At 45.4% G+C, this 24327-nt stretch overlaps 2 protein-coding genes across 5 annotated transcripts in view; one reads left to right on the top strand and one right to left on the bottom strand.

Annotated features, from left to right (window-relative positions):
* The window catches only part of TRIM55 (tripartite motif containing 55), a 38522-nt gene extending 23566 nt beyond the window's left edge, over positions 1-14956 (top strand). For all 4 annotated transcript variants that reach the window (XM_074898884.1, XM_074898885.1, XM_074898882.1 and 1 more), the window contains one exon: positions 14574-14956. In XM_074898884.1, the coding sequence (XP_074754985.1) occupies positions 14574-14693 (120 nt within the window). In that variant the 3' untranslated portion in view covers positions 14694-14956. The remainder of the gene's footprint in view (positions 1-14573) is intronic.
* Positions 14957-15218: 262 nt separating this feature from the next.
* On the bottom strand, positions 15219-18695 carry CRH (corticotropin releasing hormone). The gene is made up of 2 exons (XM_074898886.1): positions 18451-18695; positions 15219-17901 (listed from the first exon to the last, which is right to left on the bottom strand). The coding sequence occupies exon 2, from the start codon at positions 17884-17886 to the stop codon at positions 17356-17358; it is 531 nt and encodes a 176-aa protein (XP_074754987.1). The 5' UTR covers positions 17887-17901; positions 18451-18695; the 3' UTR covers positions 15219-17355.
* Between the last annotated feature and the right edge of the window lie 5632 nt (positions 18696-24327).

Below are 24327 nucleotides of genomic sequence, written 5' to 3'. Positions count from 1 at the left end.
ATATAGGCTGCCTAAAACATTTCTTCCTCGCACCTTTGAAACTCCATCCTTCAGCTTACTCCTGCATGGTTAAACATTGCATCTCCCTGGTTCAAAATGAAAAGAGACGATTACTCCCTTAGACATATGGGCTTATATTTCAGTTGCTGTTCGGATGACCAACAGGATGGAAAATCTGTGGGTTGACAGGAGATGTGAAGAGCCCCAAGATTGTTCAGTCCAACAAATGGGAGAGAAAGATCTGGAGAATAATGGTTCTCATCAGAGGGGTTAAACATCAGGAAGAAAAATCCACTGAATAATACTGCTGCCAGGATTTCCACTTTGAGCAAATCTCCAGTGCTCCCTCAGGGGATGGCTGAAGCCCTACTCCCTGGAGGTCCTCACTGAGATAGTGGAGAAAGTCCCCTCACACCCCAGCCTACAGAGCACACCCCACATGCTGGGGACTCCCCTTCAGGTCCTTTTTCCACCAAAAGGCATCCAAAGCCATCTCTCCCACATTCTCAGTGAGCACGAAGTACCAAACATGTCCCTCAAATGCATCCCTATGAGACTGGGGGGGGATCTCAACCCTTTAGACATTCAAGGCCGTGTATGTGCTTTTAAATATCTGTGCTTTTAAAATGTTTTCCTGTAGGCAAAGGCGCTTTTTTTCCTTAGGTCACACTAATTAAGAGCTGAAATATCTACAAGATCAAGGACCGAGAACTTCACTACCCAGTGAAGTTGTCCTGAATGCAAATACTGTAAAATAAACCTTAATTCTTCCATAACATCTCTTCTGGAGTAGATGCTTTTTGGTAGACACTGTCCATGATTTAGTTCTTCCAGCTCCAAATCCACCCCCCTCTTAGGCAAGACATATGTGTATATTCAGTTTCCAAAGTGATATGGCTGATCTACAGAGAATTCTCTGTTACTACTGGGGTATTTAATCTTATTTACTGAAGACCTCTGACACAGAACAACTGTAGTTACCTTTAGGTATTGGCTCTAATGACAAAAAAAATTCAATTTTTGTCTATTCTTCAACACAAAATGCTTGTTTTTCCCTGCTGACTTTCAGTACTGCACTCTAAGCACTGTACAACAGGATATGGCACATCTATGAAAAATGATAAATTATTATTCGGCTTTTATGTGCAAAAATTCCAGCACTATGACTGAAGTATATGTCTCCATAAAAAAAGGGAGAGGGGAGAAGCTATCACCTACGCTTTAGCTGCATAAGTTATGCAAAAAGATGTACTGTCTGGTGGTAATTTGAATTTGAAAAGCATTGGACACTGTGAATCTCAATTAAATTTATGGATCATAGTTTAATTTTCATTTATTTGTGTTTGGTTTTGAAAATTCGTTGTATTATTACAAGAGGACATGGAGCTTGTTTGTACCTCTGGGAAATCAGGCATGCAAAGAGCATTAAGCTCTTTTTTTCCTCTCTTTCTTTTTTAATTCAAAATACCTTTTGAAATTAAAAATAGACAAATGCAGAAAGCTCTCATTTCCGCCATTTGAGACCTCTTTCTATGTGGTCTCTAGTGACAGCTTTATGATTTATTTAATCATGCAATAGAAAGGAGGTGAGGGAAAAAAGGCATTTTGGTCTCAGACTCTATTTGCATAAAAATGATTTTCTTCTCCATGTGTAGTGAGGTGGCTGTTTAGACAGTTTATGTGTCTTTATCTTTCATGTGAGGTATCAGGTCACTGCTCTTTTTTCTTTTTGCGTGATAAGCCCCTGAAAGCCAAATAACAAAATTACTTGAAATAACTGTAATAATAATTTATAATAATCATCACGACTGTCATCATAAAAGCAGCATATAATTTATTTTCAGCCTATTTTAATAGAATGCACTGATAGGGATTTCCTTGTTTTTCAGCAGCAAAAAGAGGTTAGTTCCACCAATTAACCCCCCAAATTTACTTTATTTAAGGGCCACTTCACTCTAAGAAACTGTATCAATGCATGAAGAAATTTGCTCCAGAGCACAGAAGGGTGTATCGGCAGGGATACAGCAACAGGAGGTGCAGCCCACAGGTGTACAGATTGCTTGGTCTAAAAAAAGGATGGCAGGAGATGATTCAGCACGAACAAAATAGGAAACTCCACACTAGAGAGATGCATCCCACTTCAGGGAGAGCCTAAGTCAGAAGTATAGTCACCGCACGCTGCTTCTGCATCTGAGAGAGGACAAGAGGCATCTCCAGTAAGAGAGACAGTTCACCAACTGCTTCTTGTTCACAAGTGACACCTCTACACATCTGCCTGCTGAGTGTAAGGTGACATCGCTCTTAACCCAGGTGCCTCTGCTCAGTGTCTAAAGTTGCGAGGGTCTTTTGAAGTGAATCTGAGCCTCTGCAGATGGCAACAGGCAGCAAATTATTAAAACAGAGGGAGCAGAAATAGCATCAATGAGCTGCCTTGCCACCATGGGGAATAAAGTATTAGTGGAGGGTGACAAAGACATTAACAAGCAGCCCTTTCCAGTGCATGGGAGAAACAGAACCTGGAGTCCAAAACAGAAACTTAGAGAGCTTAGAGACAGTCTGTGATGGGTTATAGAAGGAGGTGAAGCAAGCCTTAAGCTGCCGTCTTGTGTTTGGTCTCAGAAGACAGGCTAACTAAGTTAGGAAGAAGAATGCATATTTTGTGCATTAGACTTCAGAAACTCAGTCACCCGTTTGGCATTTCAGGACTCAGACATGCGGTTTTGTTCTCTTTATACCTGAAGGATGCTACCAATGGCATATAGGTGTGTAGATTTAGGCATATGAAGAATGATGTCTGTGTTTTGTAAATGCTTGAGACATCTAACTGTTGGACTGGAGCACCTGAAGGGGTATATGGTCCTTCAGGCTCTTGGAAATCTGACTTTTAAATATGTATTGTGTCATTTTTAGTAGTAAGATTAACTTCCAGGAGTGCTGAACACGTATCACTTGTAACAGTGCAAATGCTCAATACTCCAGCTAACAAGCCAGGTATGTAAGTCCCTCTTGCTGCTCAGCTTTAAGCAACCAAACGTGAAAAGGTGGCCCTAAATCCTGCCCTTCAATTCTCTTGTGTAGACCTCTGATAGCTAGAGAAATCCATGCGCATCAAGAACAGTAAAACCACTTTACATGAAAGTGTAGTCCTTAAAAATATCTTCACATGCGGAACCACTCTGTCCCTTGGTTTGTAATAGGGGAATCTCAAAATCAGCAGTGACAAGTATTTTATAACAAAACCTACTTTTTTTGTCACTGGAAGAAGGCAGATCCCACGATACCTGATATCTGCTCTAATTATTTCAGTCTGGTTAAAATACAGAAGGCAATGGATGCGTAAGGAAAAGTTTGTTCATTTTTTTCCTAATCAGATTTTTTTTCTCTCATTCAGTGACACCATATAAATTTGTGACAGTATATGAAAGTCTTGTATTCACCTGGGTCTCTGGTTATCCAGTTTATTTCATCTAAGATGAAGTACTGGACTCTATATTCTGTTGCTGAAATTCCCTGTCAGAGGAATGTCTGTCTGTAGTTCCAAAGGACTCAAGCACATACATTTAGTTTGAAAGGAAATACAAGTTAATCATCCACAAACAGCATTCTGATATAATCTTCCTTTGCTGCCAGTAAGTACAGTGATTTAATTCCAGGAGGATATAAAATACAATCAGAACTGAGATGTTTGGGAGAAGAAATACTAATAGAGTGGCCTGTGTTAATCTTGTTTCATTAGTTTTAAAATTTTCTATTACTTGCTTGCAACCTTATGCCATCTGCTAGAATTACCATAGGGACAGTGCTCTCTGTATTCATGTACTGTAGTTCTATTTGCTCTGCTGCTGAATACTTCAACTTCAGCTGGTGATCCTTCAAATATTTTTCCATGAGACAGCTTTAAATCACATGTCAGAGAGGTCATACTTAGCTAAGTTTTAGCTGATTGGTTGTCATGTCCATATGCAGACAACACAAACAAAATAAGATCATTTAAAAACAAAATAAGCCTGAGAGATCATGCAGTGCTCATAGCCCATGTACCTCTGCTTTTCTACCTCTCTATAAAAGGTACAGTCCCACATTTTAGTGCAGCACTGCTCTGGAATGATTGCATGAGTGTGGCGGTGGTACGCAAATAATAGTTTTCTTTCTTTTCTCCAAATTGGAAACTCAGTCTTGCCAATATGCTTAGGTAAGGAAACTAAGTCGTCATCCCCCCTCCCCTTCAAGCCAACTGCTTCAAAAGAGGGGATTGCTTGTTCAAGAGAAGGCAGTCTTGCAAGGCTGTATCTTGTGGGGACAATGCTAAGTGAGAGTCTCCATCCCTCTGGCCCACTGGACACAGCCTTCCCACAGTTTGCTCCCATAGAAGGACAAGAAGTTTGTTAGCATCAGCAGCAGGTGCAGCCCAGGCAGCTCTCTCCCAGGAAGCCAGCTGCTGCTCCAAAAGCTCTCTGCTCCCTACAACAACTGTGTTTAGTGCTAACAAAGGATCTAGGAATACAAAGAGCAAAAGTCAACTTGATATTACCCATCTAGGTCTTGATAAACCTGTGCTGTATCTTTTCTTAGGTAGAAAACTGGATGGGTTCATTTCTGTACCATTAAAAAATCTGCAAGATTTCACAATGAAAAATGGGTCACCCTCTGTGAAGCTGAGCCTTTTGTAGGAGACCCATGAATCAGCTAGCATACAAGCCCAGATAAAATTCTGTTTGAAGCTTCTTCCTAAACATCTCTTAAATTGCACTTGGAAAAAAAATTAAGTGTTCAACCTGTAGCTGAAATACAGGGCAAACACTAGACGCAAGAAACTCAGTTAATGGTACAAATATTCTGCTTTTTCTTCTCTGTAACTTGACTTAGTGACCTGAGTCTCAGTTATAGTAGCCAGGTCTGAGGCCACTCAGGCTGATGTTCATTTGGTAGCAAATTCTGCCTGTAAATTTCCATTTTGTATCTTGACTTTGTGCTTCAGGTGAGATTTTTTTTTTTCCTCAGTATAGCAAATACATGCAGAGAAAATCAGGAAAGTCTTGATTGTTCCTCTTTTAACACCTCTCTTTCCCTTGCTTCTGACAACTATATGGGTGATTCAGAGTCAGCAGTGATGAGTCGTGAGGGCAATACATTAAGACCAGCTTACAGTTCCTCATAATTAATATGAGTGGCAAATACTTCACCTGAAGTTTTACCTCAAATAGTCTGCTGTGTGTTTTGTCTGGTGAGTCATAGACACCATACAATTTATATATTTTTCATTTTTTTTTCGGTCCATTACTGGCAAAAGGACCACCACAATGACAGTGTGGACAAAATTATTTCTCCTGTTCAAATTAATACAAAGCCAGGCTCAACCTAGACATTGTCTTCCTGCGACCAGCTCATACAGAATTCTACCTCCACTCAACCTCCTCCTCCTAGCATAGCTCATTCTGTTCATTGTTAAGGAGTTCAGAAAGGAAAACAGAGTGTAAACAAAAAATATTTCTTAATCATGGATGAACTGTTGCTGGTTTACATCACATTATGGTAGATTTATGTCACAACAACACAAGCCATCTGTTTGTGAAATATTTGCTTAGCTGTCATCCTACTGCCTTGAGACAGTTCAGGCTTTCAGTGTAGTCATATGCTCATCTACGGAAAGCAGTTATCGTAGTCCTGTAACCTTTACAGATGGATCAACACTTAAATACAAGCCTATCTGATTGAAAATCCCACTGGTGGTAAACTGGGCCTGAGTTCTTGTGTTTAGATACTGTATCATGCCACTTCCAGGTTTTCCTGAGTTGTGAGCAGAGGAGAGGTGCTGGACTGCAGCACCCTGCAGGATTTGGTGGCCACCTACCCACCGTTTGAAATGGAAATAAAGGTTGGGGGCTGCATGTACAGCCAAAGTGAAATGGAAAAAAATGAGAGGGACTTATCAAACAACACTGATTCAATATTAGATCCCTTTTCAGGTGATATGTATTCCTGACATTTTTACAATAATCTTCAGGTCATTAAGTAAGAGACCAGTGACTGATTCAGAAAACCTGTTATCCCAGACTGCTGGCCAATGCAGATAGATAGGTATTGCGATGTTCAAACCATGCTACAGATGTCCAACATAAATATCATGCCTTTGAGCAGAGAATAGGGATCTCACAATCCCAGAGAATAAGCTCTCTGAATTTCTCATTGCTCTTTTTAATTTAGAGAGCACCCTATAAAATCTGCCAGGTGATCAAAATACAGACCCAGTATCTTAGAGCACTCCTGGCTTAGCACTTCTGCACACAGAAGTGTCTTTTTTTCATGATGAAACACTTTCTGTATGACTTACTCTGTTACAAAATGCCTTACTGAGGAAAGGTAGCTGTTGTTTCCCCCATCAGTGCTGGTGAGCTTTTTCAATGTCTGGCACTAGAATTATACTTTTAATTTACATTTATATTTTTAATTATAATACATTTAATCATATAAATTCATTTTATATTTATGCAAAATTTAATAAATTAATTATAAATTAATTATAAATTAATTCTATTTTGTATATATTTATTAATTATAAATTAATTTTATAAAATAGATCCCTTTTTTAAAAAAATGGAACTGGTGCCTGTCCAGATGCAGGTCAGTTCCAAGCTTGTCTCTGGTGACAGTTGCCTGTGATCTGTGCTCTACACTCCTTAATAACCTGGTCAATAACTGTGATTGAATTGGAGGCTTTAAGAGCAGCATTTATCACAGCTTCCTCGGACTTCACCAGGGAACAGTGCAAGATGGGCAGAAGGAAGCTTAATTTAATATGGGTTAATTGCACATGGGTTGGCTGAATGCTATGCAAGCAAGCCAGCATTGCTAATGGGCGAGCAGAGATTACAATGTGAGATATACGATACAACAGACATCTGTCTGGGAAGTCACGGTGCTGCTCACTGAGCAATGTTTTGTTGGAATAGAGTCATTTCCTGGCTACCAGCTTCATTTGCTGTTGTAGTAGTAAGGAGAAGACTCAATTAACTGAAGACATGGCAAAACGAGCCCAGAAAGGAAAAGGGGCAGCAGCAACAGGTGATGAGGGAAAAAATGTTTTAACTGTGGCCAAGACTATATTTTTATGTTATGTGGTGGCTTTAAAGAATGGCAACTGGCTGCTTTAGCTCACATTCCAGCTTTTCTTCCTGCATCTCCATCAGTGTGGGTTCTGTCTCTCAGAGGTGTGCTGTGTCCACAGCTCACATACACACACTACACACACCCACACCCCCCACACACACCCCCCCCCCCCGCATACTTACAACAGCCCAAGTCAGTCAGTCAGTCAGATGTGAGCAGTGCTCCAACCTCCAAAGCATGGTATGTGTCTACACACCTCGCAGCTATGCTGGCTCCGTTATCTGATCCTGTGAATGGAGCTCTGGGGTGAGTCACAGTCTGAACTGGCACTCTGTCTCATTCATTGGATTTGCAAAAATACCATTTGCAGATGAAGAAAAAGCTTTAACTTACAACAGTCAAAGGAAAGACTACCTGACAGAGACAGAGATGATGTTAAACCATTTTTAGGTTTGCTACTTCTTCCTGAAAGCTAAAAGCAAAGTTTCTCTCACATGGATTCAATGGGTTACTGCCACAGAGAAGCTCTTTGAAGGTCTTTGCTTCATGTTTAACATGTTGACCTGAAGTCATATCTGCTTGTCTGATGAAGCAGCAGTAGGAGGAAGAGGGGAGAACTGGTAGCTGTGAGTAGCTTTCTGGCACTGGTGGCCAGCGCATACCACTTGCTCCTACAGCCTCTCAAGATGAACCTGCCTTTGCTAGATAATTGTCCAGCAGGGCTGGAAGGGAGCAGAAGTGATAGATAGATAGATAGATAGATAGATAGATAGATAGATAGATAGATAGATGATGAGGAGTTCCTCATAAACTTCACTCTGAGAGGAATAAAGAACGATGTGCAGATAGATCCAGGAAAGACTGTTCTGATCACGCAGCCCTAACATTCATGTGTTTGTAAGATCTTCTCTTGGGTTTCCTTCATTTTCCTGGACAGTGAAGGGACTAGGTTTTATGCAAATCTGTAGTTAATCACTCTCAACAAAAAGTAATGCCAGTGAGGTGCAGCAATGGGTGAAATATTACCCAAGTATGTTATTTCTGGGGGGTTTTGAGTCATGAAAAAGATATGTGACATCAATAAAGGAATTATATTTCCTTTGTCCCAAGTAACAGAAGAAAGCTGCTCCCTCACGCCAGTCTCTAAAACTGTTTCCACCACTGGTTCAAGTGTCTGGACCTCCATATCCCATGGGAGATGTGTGGATCCTATACCAAAATAAGCTAGCCAGACTGTTTTCCTCTTAAATATATTTGGTCTCTTTAAGGTCATTATGTAAGAGACATTGTATTAGACATTATCCACATCATGCTAATTGTAATATAATGAAAATCTATTGAAGGAGGGCACTTCCTTCCAACAGACTTTTAAAATTCATTACTGACCACTATTAAGAGAGTGACATATCTAGTACTAGTGACTGATGGAGCTTGCCTGTGCATATTATTTTGTCTGCTACCATATGTATTTTTGTGGCAGGTAATTGTAGCAATTATTTTAGAGGATATTCTGTTGGTTCCCACTAATAAAAAAGAAAAGATCCACACAAAATAGGCAGCCTCTTAGCTTGAAACAATATTGTTGTGATATATGTGACAGCTGCCAGGTGTTATGCTGAAGGAGCTAGACTGCATAAAAATATGAAAACAAAATGCTTGAACTAAAGTTTAAACTATTTAAAAATAACCTGTTGTGCTCCCTTTGTTTCCGCTGCCTGGAAGTGTTGAGTGCCAGAAGTGTAACACTTGACATTTGAGGCAGACAAACATAGCCTACAGATTCTGTGATTGCTTTGCGACCAGCTAGCATTTTTTAATCATGCCTGTTCTTGTCAACACGAGGGGTTGTTTCTAAACAAGCCAGCAAAAATATGGGTATTAACTTCTATTTCTCACACATTTTCTGAGGCTACAGAAACAGTAGAAGTTAGAAGTTTGCATTCTCACTGATTATCTCTCCAAGACCCACATTTTCTAATAAATTCACACTCTTGCTCTCCTGCTGGATCAAGAGGAGGCAACGAAGGCATTGGGTAGTTCACATGCCTCTAAGCGTGTTGTTCTTTTTTCTTTTTCTGGCAGCAAAGGTGATTTAGGAGTCGTTTGCCAAGTGGCCTTGCTTCTTATTCTTGCCCAGATGCCACCACTCACATGGCATTTGTGCTGAGGCGGCTGTTTGTTGGGCTGTGTTGGAATCAAATCATTCAAATAGTCCAGGTTTAAAAATACCTTCCTTCACTTCAAAAAACAATGAAAAATTGATGTCATTCCAGTGACATTCTCATTCTTAGCATGGACCTGCAAGCAGCTGCAGCAATGCAAATGGACAGTGAACCATGGAGGTGAAGCGGGAAGAGGTAGATGGGGACCCAAGGGGCAGGACCTGCTTTGGTTAGCATTGTTATTCCAGAAAATATTCACCTAGCTGCACAGGAGGGCTATTTGTAACCAATCATCCCATCCATCTGCATAATTGTGAGAAATAACCCCTATCCTACTGACTTCTATTAAGCCACATGCATTCTTTTCTTACTTATTTCAGTGTAAATCTAGATCTTTCCCATTAATTTGGTCAAAACTGAAACCATAACTCCACAAGATGGTAAATATAGTTTTAGACAATTCAGCAATAGGTCAGAAATAACATACTCAGGTGACACGTAGTGTTCAACTACTATAAATTAGGTAGAACCATATTTGAAAACAGTGAGGATGTCATTTTTGCTTTACCAAGAAAGGTATAATCTATTCTCCTATGGCCATTATAAAATCAGCAACCACTTTTGTTTTCTGATTAAGTACAAGAAATTATGATCATTTAGTTATGCACAATCTAGATAAAATATACTGCGGGGTGATCTACAGCCCTGGAGAAAATTACCATTTTAGTCCTCATTTCTCTTATTTCTCACATCTCCTTTCAAGCTGGTGTGATATAACCTCTGAGAGGGACACTATAATAATGGTTTGTCTAGATCCTGGCCTATCAGAAGTTATCAAAAATAATCAAAAAATTTCCCAACCAAAAAAACAAATTAAAGAAGATTACGACAACCCTTCACCTTTCTTCCTCAATTCCTAAATTTAAGAGTTACTGATCTTGTAAAAGTAATAGTGCAAAGGTCTCGATTCCTATCAAGGAGTTTTCCAATATCCTGAAGTATTTGGCTGGAATCTTTCTTGTGTAATAACTTAAAAGCCAGATCTAGTCTAACCAAGTCACCGAGAGTGTCTCTAGAGTCAGTAGGAAGAAAAAGGTACCTCCAGAGGGCAATCCACCCTATAGACACTTCTTTTAGAATGGGACAAATCACCCTCTGGTTGTGCCTTTCTCTCATCACTCCCATTAGAGGGGATGAATAGAGTTTGCTTGAGGGGATACCTCATTTCTGGATGACTCAGGTTTGGTAATACGGATCCCAGTCTTTGTACCTAAAGGCTATGGAGATTAGTGGTGGTAAAGCAGAAAACAATGTGTAGACTCCGTTGTGTTTCAAATATCTAGAAAGCCTAGACTGTCTACTTTTCCCCAGCATAAACATGATAACTGCTGGGCCCCAATAAATTAAAATGCTATGACAAAGCCATCCCACTCACTCCTTTCCTCCCCTCCACATTACATGAACATTACACAGATTTAAGTAGTGCTCTGCTTAAGGAAGCAAATGGTGAAAGGTGCTGAATGCCTACAACTTTGATACAACTCATCAGGTTAAACTCTTGAGATCCTTATACAGTTTATTCATGCAAATTCTAGTGTGCCAGATGCTGAGGACTGCTGAATGGCTGCTCAGTGGGAGTTGTGGTTGCTCAGCACCTCCAAAGACCTGGCATGTATACTCGAGCCTGGACTTTGCTTATCATAAGAAACAAATCCAACCATCAGTCATGCAGGGTGTGCTTCTCTCCCTGCTTCATGAGCTGGCCTGGTGAAAATTCCTGGTGCTTATTGAAAGCATCATCTGATGTCACTCGACACCACAGGGGAAAATATAAATCAAACTGTAAGTATTCAGCACTCTCTCAGCATTGGCCTAATGTGATTAATGTAATCTGAGGTAAACACTTTAGTTATCCCTTATTACTGTTAGAGACCCAAATCAAGGGTTGGGACTTGTTATTCTAGGTAATGTGGAAACAAGCCCTACCCATGAGATCTCCAAGATCCTGGGCACAAGCTTGACAACAGTTACCTAATAGCAGTGGACAGACACAATGAAGTGTTGAATCTGAACCATCTGAAAGGCATGTGGCAAGGGCTGTGCCATGCTCAGCAGAAAGCTTTTCTCTGGCAGCAGAGTGGGGCTGCAGTAACAGGGAGAGAAAGGCAATACAGGATTAGACTACAAGGACCTACAGAGGGGTCGAATGCCCAAATTCCACTGACACTGAAGAGACCTGCTTCTGTTTTCTACCTTTCAGAATCACCTCCTGGTTCAAAAAAGTTGTTTGCAAAAGTCTACAGATGAAATCTTTGTCTCAGATAATCCCAGCACACTGTATAACTCTGAGTTGTGTGGGTTGCTGTTTCAAGGGTGGAAATGGACTTAACAATGTGGACAGAGTTGCTCCTGGCACCTTTTGATGGTCTCTTGCCTCATATGAGGGTAGAGTGCCTCAGTCACTGAATGACTCAGAGCACAAATACTAAAGTGTCACAGGTGGGAAAACATAAATCTAAAAGCCGAGGAATGGCACCATTGTCAGTTTTGCGCTTGCTTCACTCCCAGGCCAGGTGTGATGGCAAATGATTGCTCTTGGAAAGGCACATTGAGGTAGTGCAGACTGGCAGCCTGCTGAGTCCAGCAAGGTGCAGGGAGTAAATGCTTCATCAAGCCAAACCCAGCAGGAATATGTTGGAGCTCCAACATTGTTTTGCTGACACAGGAAGATGTCATCACAGCAGAATATGAAGGAGTTAACACATTATGAAATACAGTTTTGGCAGTGATGCAGACAAAGATTGTTTTGTTTGAAACGCAGCACCAGCAGTATTGGTTAACAAGGTAATGCAGTCACCTTGCCAGTTTAAGTCATTACATTGTGCTTTTTTTCCTCTAACGTGTTAGGTCCAAATCCTATGAAACAAGCTGCTTAACTTTAAGCCCATAGATAGTTCTTTGCTTCAGAGTTAACCTTAGTTTAACGTATATTTTCTGGATAGTGGCTGGTTGGAATAGCCAGTAGAAGTGCTAAAGGAACCCCGTCTGGCACAGGAAGAGAAATGACAAGGTAACAGTGTGGTTTTAAGTAAAAAAGAATAAAAATACAGGAAATTATTTTTTTAAACCTCTCGACAGTCCTATTCCTTTGCAGGGTGAGAAGTGAGGAGGGCTGTCTCATGCCTTCTTACACACTCTACTGAGGGCTCAGTGCACAAAATTGCACAACCAGTTTCTCAGCTAGTCCAGGCACTCTGACTGTCCTTCCAAAAATAAAAGGCAAAATTTTCATCATCACAGAGGACTAATAAACCACCTACGCTCCTGCATCTACCAAAATCAAGAGAGCACAGAATCCCTTACAACTCAGAAAGTCTAGCCATGTATTTACTGCTGATACCTGACTTTTGTAATTGGGTTGAAAGGTCTGCATTCAGCACTTTCCAGGGCTGAGAGGCAGACAGTCTGTAATTGGGACTCAATTAGTTACCTGCCTTTTCAGCTGAAGATCTGGCCCTGTGGGCCCGATTCTTTACAATACTTTTGCACAAGCCTGGGAGGCCACCCTTCTCACCAGCATTGCTGAAAATGGACTTTTGTATTCAAGTGGGCAGCTGTTTCTCCCAGATTTTTTTACCATGCTTGTGCTCTCATTAAAGTACATGATAAAGTTAGCAAGAAAAAGCTATATTCTTTTGCAAGATCCTTGTCCATAAAGGTCCTTTCTGAGCCCCGTATTTTGCAGTGAACAGCAGTGAGTGCTTTACTTTGAAAATATGAATCTAAGTCAAAGATTAGTCCACATTTCAAATATTAAAGCAGATTCTCAGATACTGTTCCATTGGACCAAGTAGGTCTATTCCAGTCTAGGGCAACTGAAGATCTGGGTCTAAAAAAGGAGCTACAAACTCTAATTAGATATAAATAAAGAAAGAGAGAGCTACTTTTTTCATACCTCCATGATGCCTTGTTTCTTGGTGACATAACACTTAAATAGGTAGTAACTGGAATGAAGCCCAGTAGCCAGTTTATACTTAACATACCCTTAGTTCTTACTAATTCCAGTGGTACACATTAACATTAAGCACCCTAGAAAAATACTTAGAAAAATTATCCATCCCATGCTTCAGTTCCTCACAAGCATCCCTGCTTCATTGCTTGATCCTGGATATGCCTGTTAGCATCACTGCTTTAGTAACTTGCTAATTTAGGACAATATTACAAATGATTTAGACATGTTAAAACTCTGAGACACTACTCTGTCATTTTCCTTCTATAGAGTAGTATCTTGATATTAAATCGTTTTCCTGAGATCATGCTGAAATTCCTCAAATAAGGTGAAACCCTGCACAGAGAAGGCTTGCAGTATCGTTAATTTTAAGAATGTACAATAATGTATGTGCATATCTAGGAATATAGAGGAAAAAAATATTCTTGTATACTGCAAGTTAAATTGTGGTTTTAATGATGAAGGCACAAGGCATCCCTTAGCTACCAAAACACCCATTTTTATATAGTTTATCTTTAAAAGGATTTCTGATACTATCACAAAGCCTGTCTTCATTCTCTGCCAAAGGGACCTGAAAACACTGGAACTAGTAAAATATTTCTGCATATTATACTGGTCTGTTAAATAGTCAACTAATTTTAAAATAGTAATAATACCTGTGATTGGCAGCTACAGCATATCATGTCCAGATTCCTTTTTTTCCTGTAAGCATAGGATACTTATGCAAACAAAATCAGAATTTGGCCTATTGTTTATTTCCTGTTCTTGGACTGAGTGAAACCAAAGTGAAATAAATATTAAAAGACTTTAAAGGGAGAAAAAAAAAAAAAAAAAAACCAACAACAAAACCAACAAAAACCCACATCCAAAGCAGATTTCATGACAGCAGAACAAGTATCATTTTGAGTGGCACTGCACTGACAATAACTTTTGGCTTTGGTCCACATCAATCTGGAGGCCCAGCTACACAAGCCAAGCTGGCTCAGGATCACTTCTAAACAGGCAGCTATCACCTTTGGTACAATAATATTCCAGTGGTCCAAATCAGGACTAAGCCCTTTGCACAGGTGTGACACACTCACCCAGCATAATCCATCCTCTGCCATTGTCTGTGGCAAAAGTCACTCCGACTTCTCTGGCGTTAGAAGTCTGGCTGTCTTCCCCGAATTTTCATGCTCCCTGCCTTTCCCCTCTTCCCCACTTCATTCTGTTTTTCTGCATGTTGTGAAATCTTAAGGATTTTAATGAAATTCATCTTTTCCTCTTCCATTTGTCAATCTTTCCTTCCTTCACAGACTGGTTCTGAACCATCTCCTCAAGGACGAGTGGAGGAAACTCCCGTGAGCAATGAGAGGGGTGACGAGCCGGCTCGTCATGTCTTCTCCTTCTCCTGGTTGAACTCACTGAATGAATGATGACTCACTCTGGCTGGCTTCTGGTGTGCTTCTCCTTGGAGGGACTGTGAGCGCAGACAGCCTGGCTGCCATCAACAAAGAAACTGGCCTGGAAAGGGACATCCAAGCAGGTTTCGTTCCCAAGAACACAGCTGACCTCCACATCGTACCCAGCCCTTGAGATGACAGTCCTGAGAGGGATGGGAGCATGGGGACAAATTACTATACTGTATTGTAGTCAGAGTGTTTTTCAATAATTTCTTGTTTCCAAGGGGAAAATAGCATCCCTACAGCTGTAGGCTGAACACTGCTATCATTCTGTTACTCACTTTTTGGCATGTCCCTGTGTAGGTGTAAGTGCTTCACCAATGTAGTTAGCTAAATGCTGGTATGATATTCACTAGTAGCATCCTTTGCCGAAACAGTGTTTCTCCTCAGCACTCTCCTGCGTCCCCGCTCGTCAGTGCTGGTGACTTTAGTGACACTATCATGCCCTTGGCAGCCCCAAGTCAGGGTCGTGTCTAAGCACCTCCCTACAGTCACTTGTAGTCCCCATGGTACCGGTGCCTCCCTGGCTGCAGAGGCTGAGCATGTGAGGGGAGAGGGAAGCTGCCATTTCTTCCTTTGCACTTGCTCTTCCTGCTATGCCATAACAGATGATGCTCACAGAAACAGGTTATTTGTAGGGAAGGTGCCCAGCAGCAGGGATGAGGAAGATGCACACACAGAAAGCACTGGCCAAGCCCCCGCACATGGATGCAGGACACAGCTCTGAGCGTGTGGAGCAGATGCTAGAGTGCTGCCTGCATCTGTCCAGCTGTAATCTGTGTCTGTGTCTTCTCAGCCTCCTGTGTGCAGGAAAAGGTGCATGTTCTTGCATGAAACCAGGATGCGCTGAGGTGGTCACATGTAGTCATTCAAGGTTTAATGTGAAGGCCCCATGGTGCGTTGTAGAAAAGGCAAATGCTGAATGTCCTGTTCCATGTGTGTGGCAGATGTTGAGCCATCTGATAATACTAAATTTGTGTCTTAAAAGAAGCACTACAAGTTGTACTGAAAGTGACACTGCAAGTTTTGTCACTGGGGACAGAGATTGGCAGGTTGCCAGGCGTGCTTTGTGCCACAGGGGACCAGGGGTCAAGCTCTGTGCTAGGGTTAAGTACAGATCTCTCCAGGACCCCTGAGCCAGGCCCTAGATCCACCGCTTTGGCAGGGGCCTGTGTTGAGCCATAGGGCTGCACCGCACCCCAGGAGGACTGGGGAGCCGGCAGTGCAGATGCAACACAGCGCCTGGTTACCAGGCTGCCAGGGGTGAGCCCCAGTCCTGGCCATCCAGCCCTACCAGGGCTGTGTCACAGCAACCCTCATTTCTACCTGTTTCCCCTGAAAAACGCTCCTGTGAGAGAAGTTTAGGAGGGCTGCAGAGGCAAGCTCCGTGCAAAGCTTTGAGACTCGCACAGCCCAGAGCGAGGGCCGCTCCGCACCACCACCGCCACCGCATCGCCTCCGGCTGCTGGAGCAGCTGCGCCCTGCGATATGGTTTGGGCTGAGGGATTTCCCATTTTCTCCCAGTCGTCCTGGAGGATTTCCCCCAGTTCCTCCCGGGAAGTTTCTCCACACTCACCGCCACCTCCCCAGCGCCCCCGGGAGGGACACGGCTTGGGCATCACCGCTGGGACGGGGGGATCGGGAGCGGGGAGAAACCTGTCCTTTTGGGGTGCTGGGAGGACGAGCAGAGCTAGCACGAAAAGAGAGCTAGAACACAAAAGAGATGCGGGAGCACCTCACCGGTTTCCCATCCCTGCGTCCTGGCAGGAGGAGGCTGCCCGGCCCCGGCCGCAGCGGCAGGAGCCAGGGCTCCCCCTCGGGGGGCTGCTGAGGTGGGAGTCGGCAGGGCTGGGGGCGACCCACGGTCCCCCGCCACCCCCCCCACCCCCGTCCCCGTCCCCAGGAGCAGCCTGGGCCGAGGGCGGCGGCGTGGGCAGCCCCTGCCTGGGGCCGGCGGCACGTCGGGGCGCACCCCTGGGAAAGCCCGCAGGGATGGGCGGTCCCCGGGACGGGCAGGGGAAAAAACATCTCCCGGGGGTGATTTTAGGGCTCCCTGCAGGCTCTGGGTGCTCGCGGGTGCCCCCCCGCCCCGGTAAGCGCTGAGGGAGGCAGAGCAGCCCTCAGGCTTCTAGGCAAGAAAGTCTATCAAACCATCGTTACTTTGCAGCTTTTATTAAAAATATAAATATTAAACATTCTCTTACACAACAAAATCGACCGAGCGCTGAAAAGATGTTTTATTGTGAAAATGTTTACAGGAAAAAAGTGGATTTAAAGTAGCTCACAGAGATTCCCCCTCCCACCTCCCTGCCCCCAGCAGAAAAGTTATCTGTCTTCTTGGCACCATTTCTTCCAATGCTCACACATCCCTACGTAGCGATGGCACTAGAATAACTGGGAAATGGAGAAATAAATAAAGGTAGGGGAGGTTACGAACGACACTCGTGTTTCTGCACTTGGTACACGGTTGTGCATGCTAATCAAGGGACAGAGGCTGTTCGGAGTACACCCTTCTAGGTTTAAAGCTATATAAAAATAAAGAGATGACATCAGAGCAGCACTATGGTACATCGGACGGTGTAATTATTCTTGTGCTAACTGCGGAATCTCTTTGGCAAGGCGGGGAGGGGCCGTTTCATTTCCCGATTATCTCCATCAGTTTCCTGTTGCTGTGAGCTTGCTGCGCCAACTGCTCGGCTCGGGCCATCTCCAAGACTTCTCGCAGGAGGTGGAAAGTCAGATCCAGAGAAATAGGGGGCTCCTCGGATCGCTTCTCCCTCTCCACGGCCGCACCCTCGGCTTCGCCCTCCTCGGGGCTCCCCAGCGAGCGCTCGGGCAGCGGCTGCAGCTCTTGCACCGCCGCCCGCAAAAAGTTGCTGGCAGGGGCTTCGGGCTGTAGGTGGCTGGTGCTGCTGGAAGAGGCGGGGAAAGAGCCAACGGGTCTCTTGTTGAGGTTGCCCAGGCGCAGGAAATACTCTTCTCCCATGCGGAGCAGGACGGGCAGAGTTTGCTGCTGCTGCTGCTGCTGCTGCTGCTGCTGGAAGAAATCTGGCTGGTGCAGAGCCCCGGGGGCGGCTGCCGGGCTCTTGCTGAGAGCTCTGCACTCCTGGCAGGGCAGGAGGGCGACCAGCAGGATTCCCGTGGAGACCAGCAGCGGGATCTTCATGGTCGGGGCCCAAACCTGCGGGGCAGACGGGGGGGACGTGGGGGAACAGGGTGTTACAGAGCCGAGCCGCGGCGGCGGGGCCGGCAGCGCGGGGCCGGGGAGGGGGCGCCTCCCGCCGCCGCTGTCCCGGTGCTGAAACGCGCCGCTCCGCGCCCCTCCGCGCCCCTCCGCACACCGCGGCCGGGCCGCGCTCAGCCCCGACCCGGCCGGCTCCCGCCGTCGAGGCGGAACAGCCCCGCGGGGCGGCTCCGGGCTGCGCCGGCGGCGGCTCCCGGGCACGGGTCCGGGCTGCGCCCCTGCGGAAAGCGTCCACGCGTGTGCGCGGACCCGCGCCTCTTCACCCACCCGGGGCGGGGGGGTAGCGGGGGGTGCCTGCGGCGGGGCGGCGGTCCCCAAGAGCTGCGGGGTGCGAGCGCCCGGCTCCCCTGCGCCTCCCCGCTCCCTGCCCGGCTGGGGGAGCTCCCCGCCTCCCGCGGGGCGCCGCGCTCAGCCCCCCGCAGCCCAGCGCAGCGCAGGGCAGGACAGCGCAGCCCGCTCCGCGCCCGGGCGCGGCCCCGCACCTACCTGGGGCGGCGGCGGCGGCGGCAGGGCAGGGCAGGCGGCGGGGCTCGGCGGTGCCCGGCGTCCCTTCCTCTCGCTCTCCCTCGGAGCCGGCTCCTGGCGAACTTGGGATCAGATTTGGTCCTAATCAGAGCCGGGGCGCGGGATTTTTATAGCTTAGACCCTCTCCTGGAATCACGCAGAACTTGCCTAATAAGCTGACGCTCTCCTGACAGCCCGATTGCGTGCCCCGATCCACTGCTGAATAAATCATGGGGGCCCGTCGGAGCGGCGATGGGCCGAGTTTCGCTATCGCAACCCCAAATCTCACGTCCAATTATATCAACAGATATTTATCGCCTCTGCAGTGACGTCAGCCGGGCCGGGGGCCGGGGAGCAGGGTGCCCCCCCCCCACCCCATTGACAAAAATACTTGAATGAGATTTCCTCGCGGGCGCGTACTATGAGAGGTCACTCCGGGGAAACTTTCCACTCGCGGGCCGGCCGGCGCGGAGGGACCCGGCCCGCCCGGGACCAGGGCTGCTATCCCGGGCCGTCTCCGTCCCCCACCCCCAGTGCGCCCCGACCCCCACCGCCTCCGGGCCCGCCCCCCGGGATGGCTGCGGCGGGCCGGCGCGGGAGGCTCCGCGGGGCGCGGGTTTTGCGCGGAGGACGCCTTTGCTCCGCGCCCGGGGCCAGCCCTGGCCGAGGCAGCGCTTCCCCCTGCAAAGCGGGCAGGAGCGCAGCCGAGCCCCGCGGGGCTGCTGCCGCTGCCGACACCGTCGAGCCGCAGGGGCTGCCCGGGGCCCCGCCGCCGGGAGAGCGGGCGGAGAGCCCCCGGGGAGCCCTCCCGGGGGCGGGGGGGCGGGGAGGGCCGGGGGTGCCACCGCCGGGGCGGCCACGGGAGCATCTGCCGAGGCAGGGGCGGCAGCCCGGGGGCCGCTCCGCCCGCTCCTCCTCCCCCGCCGCCTCGGGCAGCGCCGCCGGCTCGGCCCGGCCCTGCCTCCGCCCTGCCAGCTCCCACTCCCTCGTTCTGGCCCTTGCTTCTCTCCGTTGCCTTCCCGCTTTTTGCATGGGAGTAGCAACTGCTCTTTTTTCCTTTTTTTTTCCCCTCTTCTCGACACTACGAGCTGCTCTCCCCCACCTCTTTGCCCCCATGGGCATGTGTTTCCCTGTTTGCCCTCCTCAGCTGAAGCCCTAAGAGTGTCCTAATCCCAGGTTGAGCTCCCCTTGAAGTGCTCTCCCATCTCCGTTATGTCTGCAGGCTCCAGACCATACTCCACCTATGTCTCCAGCTGGGCTGCTTACCCTCCGAGCTCCTCTTCCAGGAGGTAGCGCTGCCTACAGAAGTAACTTCTGCCCAACGCCCATTCCATGAGTAACGCGCATTCTTCAGTTTTTGCATCCCATCAGCCTTGCCACTGCATCTCAGTCCTGCTTCTCCACTGCCTCGGTTGCCACATTAATCATGTCCTTCCCTTTAAATTGGAAAATTTTACAGAAAACCTACAGGTTTCATCCTGCCTAGACTGTAAATGCTGGAGGTCATGCACTTGCGTGTCTCCCACCACAGCGAGGAGTTTCAGCAGACCACTGAAGGTGCTCGTATGCTGTCGATGCTAAATAAGCGATGAACCTGAAATCCATTTCCTTAATAAAATAAAAAAGTTCAGACAACTTAATATATGAGATTGGCCACAGCCCAGTTCTGAGCATCTCCTTAGGGATGCTATACACTTTAATTTTTGTTATACCTACCTCCAGCCTCAGATGCTGTTGGTGAAGTGCCAAAGAATCAGATCTTGTGCATCATAAAGAAAGAAATGGAAAAACAAGTTGTAATACCAGAGACTTATCTCTACATTACCTCTGTTAGCTCAGGCATTCATGAACTGAAATGCGTATTACAACGAAAACAGAACAGAATATATTGTGTAGATAGTCACAGCAGAAGCTATTTGTATGCTTTTAAAGCATGTCAGCATGGCTTTCAGTGAGAACAAGAGGTTCAAAGAAACAGGAGTTAAGTTCAAACAGTTGAAGGAAAATGTAAGAGGCACTTATTAAACTCAAACCCTCCAGATGTGCTCTGGGATGGGTTTTATCATAGTGTCTCCATTTTTAGGTTCAATATTCCTTTTAAAGACATGAAACCTCTTCAAATAATGTGACCATAAGTGTAAAGAAGGAAGAATTTTGTTCCAAATACATTTTATATTTGTGTCGTGGTGTCGTCGGTGAAATCTGAATAACATATAGAGCAGCATCTCTCACAAAAAATTGATGCCAGTGAGAATTGGCTCAGATTATTTTATGTTTTTCATCATTTGCAATATAATTTAGGTCCCTTTAGGCAGACAGTTTCATCCCTTGAAGAAATCCAAGGATAGCAAATACAGCATAGGAGTGGGCAGGAGAGCTCCTGCAATTTTCACAAGAGCTGTACATCCTGCCAGGTTCTTCTCCCTTTATTCCAGACCCTTGGCACTGAGCAGGGCCTGCAGTGTCTCACACACACACTTATTTCTAGTCCAACATGGTCATATTACCCCACTTTCCCCATAAATCCTGAGTGATGTGTGAGAGGGCTTGCAACAATTTAAATGCAGGGAAGACTGTGAGACATTTGGATGCCTTGATAACGATTAATATAAAATATCACAGATATACAAACCAAAAAGTATTTCCCTCAGCATTTCAAATGCAGAACTGACTGCCTAGGAACACAGAAGTCCTTTCTCCAGAGTCACCAGTTTCTGAGTGAAAAATCAGCTGTTACTCCTGAAGGAGATGACAACAGAAGAAATCCTCAGTTCTCACCGAAGGGATGAAAGAGAGGGACAAGGCAGATATCAGGTATATCTCGATTAGAGATTTATAGTTTGTGATATAGTTTGCGATTCACATAGCCTTCAATAAGGGAAGTATTCGTGTTTGACTCATTCTGCAAACATCATGGGCAAACAGAATTTTTGCAGTGAATCACAAAATAACATTGTCTAGAAATAAAAAGTGCTATTGAGGCTCATCTCCTCTCTGCTGACTTGGGTTGGGTGCACCTGCCCTTTAGCCTCAGCGATCTCAAACTCAGGCACCTTCCAAAAAGCAATTATAGCTACTCTGAGGTAGCTAATGGAAAGCAAAAGCATGCTCAGAGCATGATACAGCCCATGGCAAAATAGTACCTTCAGGCTCTGCAGAAGCTCACCTCGTTCCCTTGTCTATAAAGGGAGCACAGATAACTACCTTAGCCTAGTCACTGAATTTTTAGATAGCTAATGTGAGGCAAGAAGAATCCCCTCCTCAATGACTGACCATAGCAGAAAGATCACACAGTTCTAAAAATAACAATACAGGAGGGATGATGTTAAACTGAGGGCATGGCTCTTACCCCAAGTATTTTTGAAGATGTTCAACTACAAACATGGAAGAACACACACTAGATGTAGATCAGCTTTCTACCACAGTGCAATATTTCATTACCACTCCAGCTTTTGCCAGAAGGAGGTAAAAATTTCTGGTATTGTTGCATTCAGCAAACATTTCCATGTCATCATTTCATGTGATCACCATTGTTACTTGGTGCCTGTGATCAGCTGTCTAACATACGATCTGACATTCTGTGACTATTTCAGGTGAATTCAGAGTACCTCACCCACTCGGAGGTGCCAGCAATCATACACTGACACATCTATACATTACATTTCCATTTCACCTTTTGGTACTCCTGATACTAAGAAATCTAAATCTGATGGTCATAAATGTTAGGCATTCTAGGGCAATCTAGAGAAAAAAAAAAAAAATTCAGAGTATCTTACTATGCCTGAACATGATAAGTCATTTTAAGAACAAAATACATTTGCCTATTATTCCTCAGAAGACTGAACTTGCTAGAATAATCATAGAAAATCTCAATTAAAGTGAGTTATAAAAATCAATAAAAATAAATCAGTTAAATACAAAAGGGTATGTTCTAGGTTAGGACAAAGAACAAAACTGATAAGGAGCTCAGCTATCTGCCCTTTCTTCTGACCCCAAAAGTCTTCAAAATTCTTTCATTGGGCTTTAATTTGTCTTTCAATTTTTCTATGACCTCACTCCAGGAAGGGAATCACATGCTCCTGTCACAGGGATTTTCTGTAGTATGTCTCATCATCGTAGAAGAGCTCCACCTACGACAGGTTTTCCTACAGTCCTGTGAGAGAGAGAGGAGAGCACTTTAATTTCCCAGACTTTTCAGTGGGGAAAAGCAACATAAGACGGTGAAGAGATTTATCCAGTATCCCTCAAGAATTTGTGTATGAGGCAGGACTGAATCCTGCATTTTCCAAGACCAAATTTATAAGTTCAACTAAAGGACTATTTTCATTCACAACTTAATGACCATTCTCTTGATCCCAGACGGCTGCCCACAAGACACAATTTTATGGGCTGGGGGTCCCAGCAGAAGGAAAAATTCCTCAGGAATATCCTCTTGGTTCCACTGTGTCTGGGGAGAACACAGCCGTTCACAGCAGCTCATGCATGGGTGGATTTGCAGGGATGGTTTTCCTCCCAAAGCCTGACCCCCAGCTGAGCAGAGGCCAGTGCACGCTGCTCAGGAATCTCAAGCATGGACTTTCTGCCTCAGCAAGAGCCTTCCCTGTGCCCAAAGCCCTGCGCACCAGAGGGGTATTCCCACCAGCACGTGTAACAGAGAGGATCTGTGCCGGTACTTTCTTAGACATCACCAACAAGCTCTTTTGGAGGCCTCACAGCCTCACTCTCTCCTTCTGAGCAGTGAAGGGAAATTGCAGATGCAGGCTGGGAGATGCATGCAGGCGGCAAGGGGTGCGTCTCTCTCCTTCTGACAGCCCTCATCCGGGGAGGCAACAGCTGACCTTTATATTTACCTCACAAGACTTGTCAGTTGCTATTCTTGCTCTCGGATAAGGGCTTGGAGAAGTCTGCACGGGTATGTGTGTGAGCCCTCTATGCTGTTAATAATAATAATGCTACAGGAACTCATCTCAAAATTATTAGCAAGAAGGAAATCTATCTAACAAGCACTCCTTAAGAGCACCGAGCAATTAGTATTCCTGGTTGTCTTGGTGTCTGGGTACCTGAGGCCACAAAAAGAAACTTTGCTGGTTAGCCAAGCGTCTGATCTGTCTGTCTGTCTTTGGCACAGACTGGGGCAAAGACAAGGGTTTGGATTTGCATCTTGCACCCATCTGGAACAACCCACTGACGTCACCAGGTTCACCCTAGTTCACAGTGGCAGAGGCAAGGACACACACAACCTGTACAGGCAGCAGGGTATGGGCTCCAGTAAGTGGAACGCCACTGACCCCAGGGACCCTGCCTTGCTCTCATCACGTGCAGCTCCAGGCCTGCAACCAGCCATTAGCATCAGCAACGATTGAGTTCATTCAGCTCTAAAGATGTAGCCATGTCATAAGCATGGGGAAACCATGCTGCTGAGGTGATGGATCTGAATGTCACTATGAAAATCAAGAAAAACTTTTGAGCACAACTGGGCTGGTATGGCATTTTCCAGCATCCAGACAGAAGCAATTCAAGCAAACTTCTGGGGCTATGTTTTTTCAGTGGCCACTGCTTTCGCCCTGAAGAAGAAGATAACGGTATCAATGCTGGAGTTTGAATCTGCAGAAAGCAAAACCCTCACTCAGTTGTAAAACATCCACTGTGTGAGTTTGCTGTGAACCAGAATTTCCTTTGTAAGACATGTGGTACATTCACAGGTAAGAGCATATACAACATGAGAATGAGACTGAGAAACAAAAACTGAGTAGAGAGGGAAAATAATCACTGCAATTTAAAGGAAGTTTATGATACCAAGGGCAAATTCTGCTCCTGGAATCCTGTTACAACCTCAACTGTTGTTAAAAAAAAAAAAAA

This window comes from Athene noctua, chromosome 2, assembly GCF_965140245.1.
Source record: "Athene noctua chromosome 2, bAthNoc1.hap1.1, whole genome shotgun sequence".
Lineage (NCBI taxonomy): Eukaryota > Metazoa > Chordata > Aves > Strigiformes > Strigidae > Athene > Athene noctua.
This window is presented reverse-complemented; position numbering and strand designations above follow the sequence as displayed.

What these genes read in the sequence shown, in the direction of transcription:
- CRH (XM_074898886.1), bottom strand. Translation starts at nt 17,886, where the DNA reads ATGAAGATCCCGCTGCTGGTCTCCACGGGAATCCTGCTGGTCGCCCTC.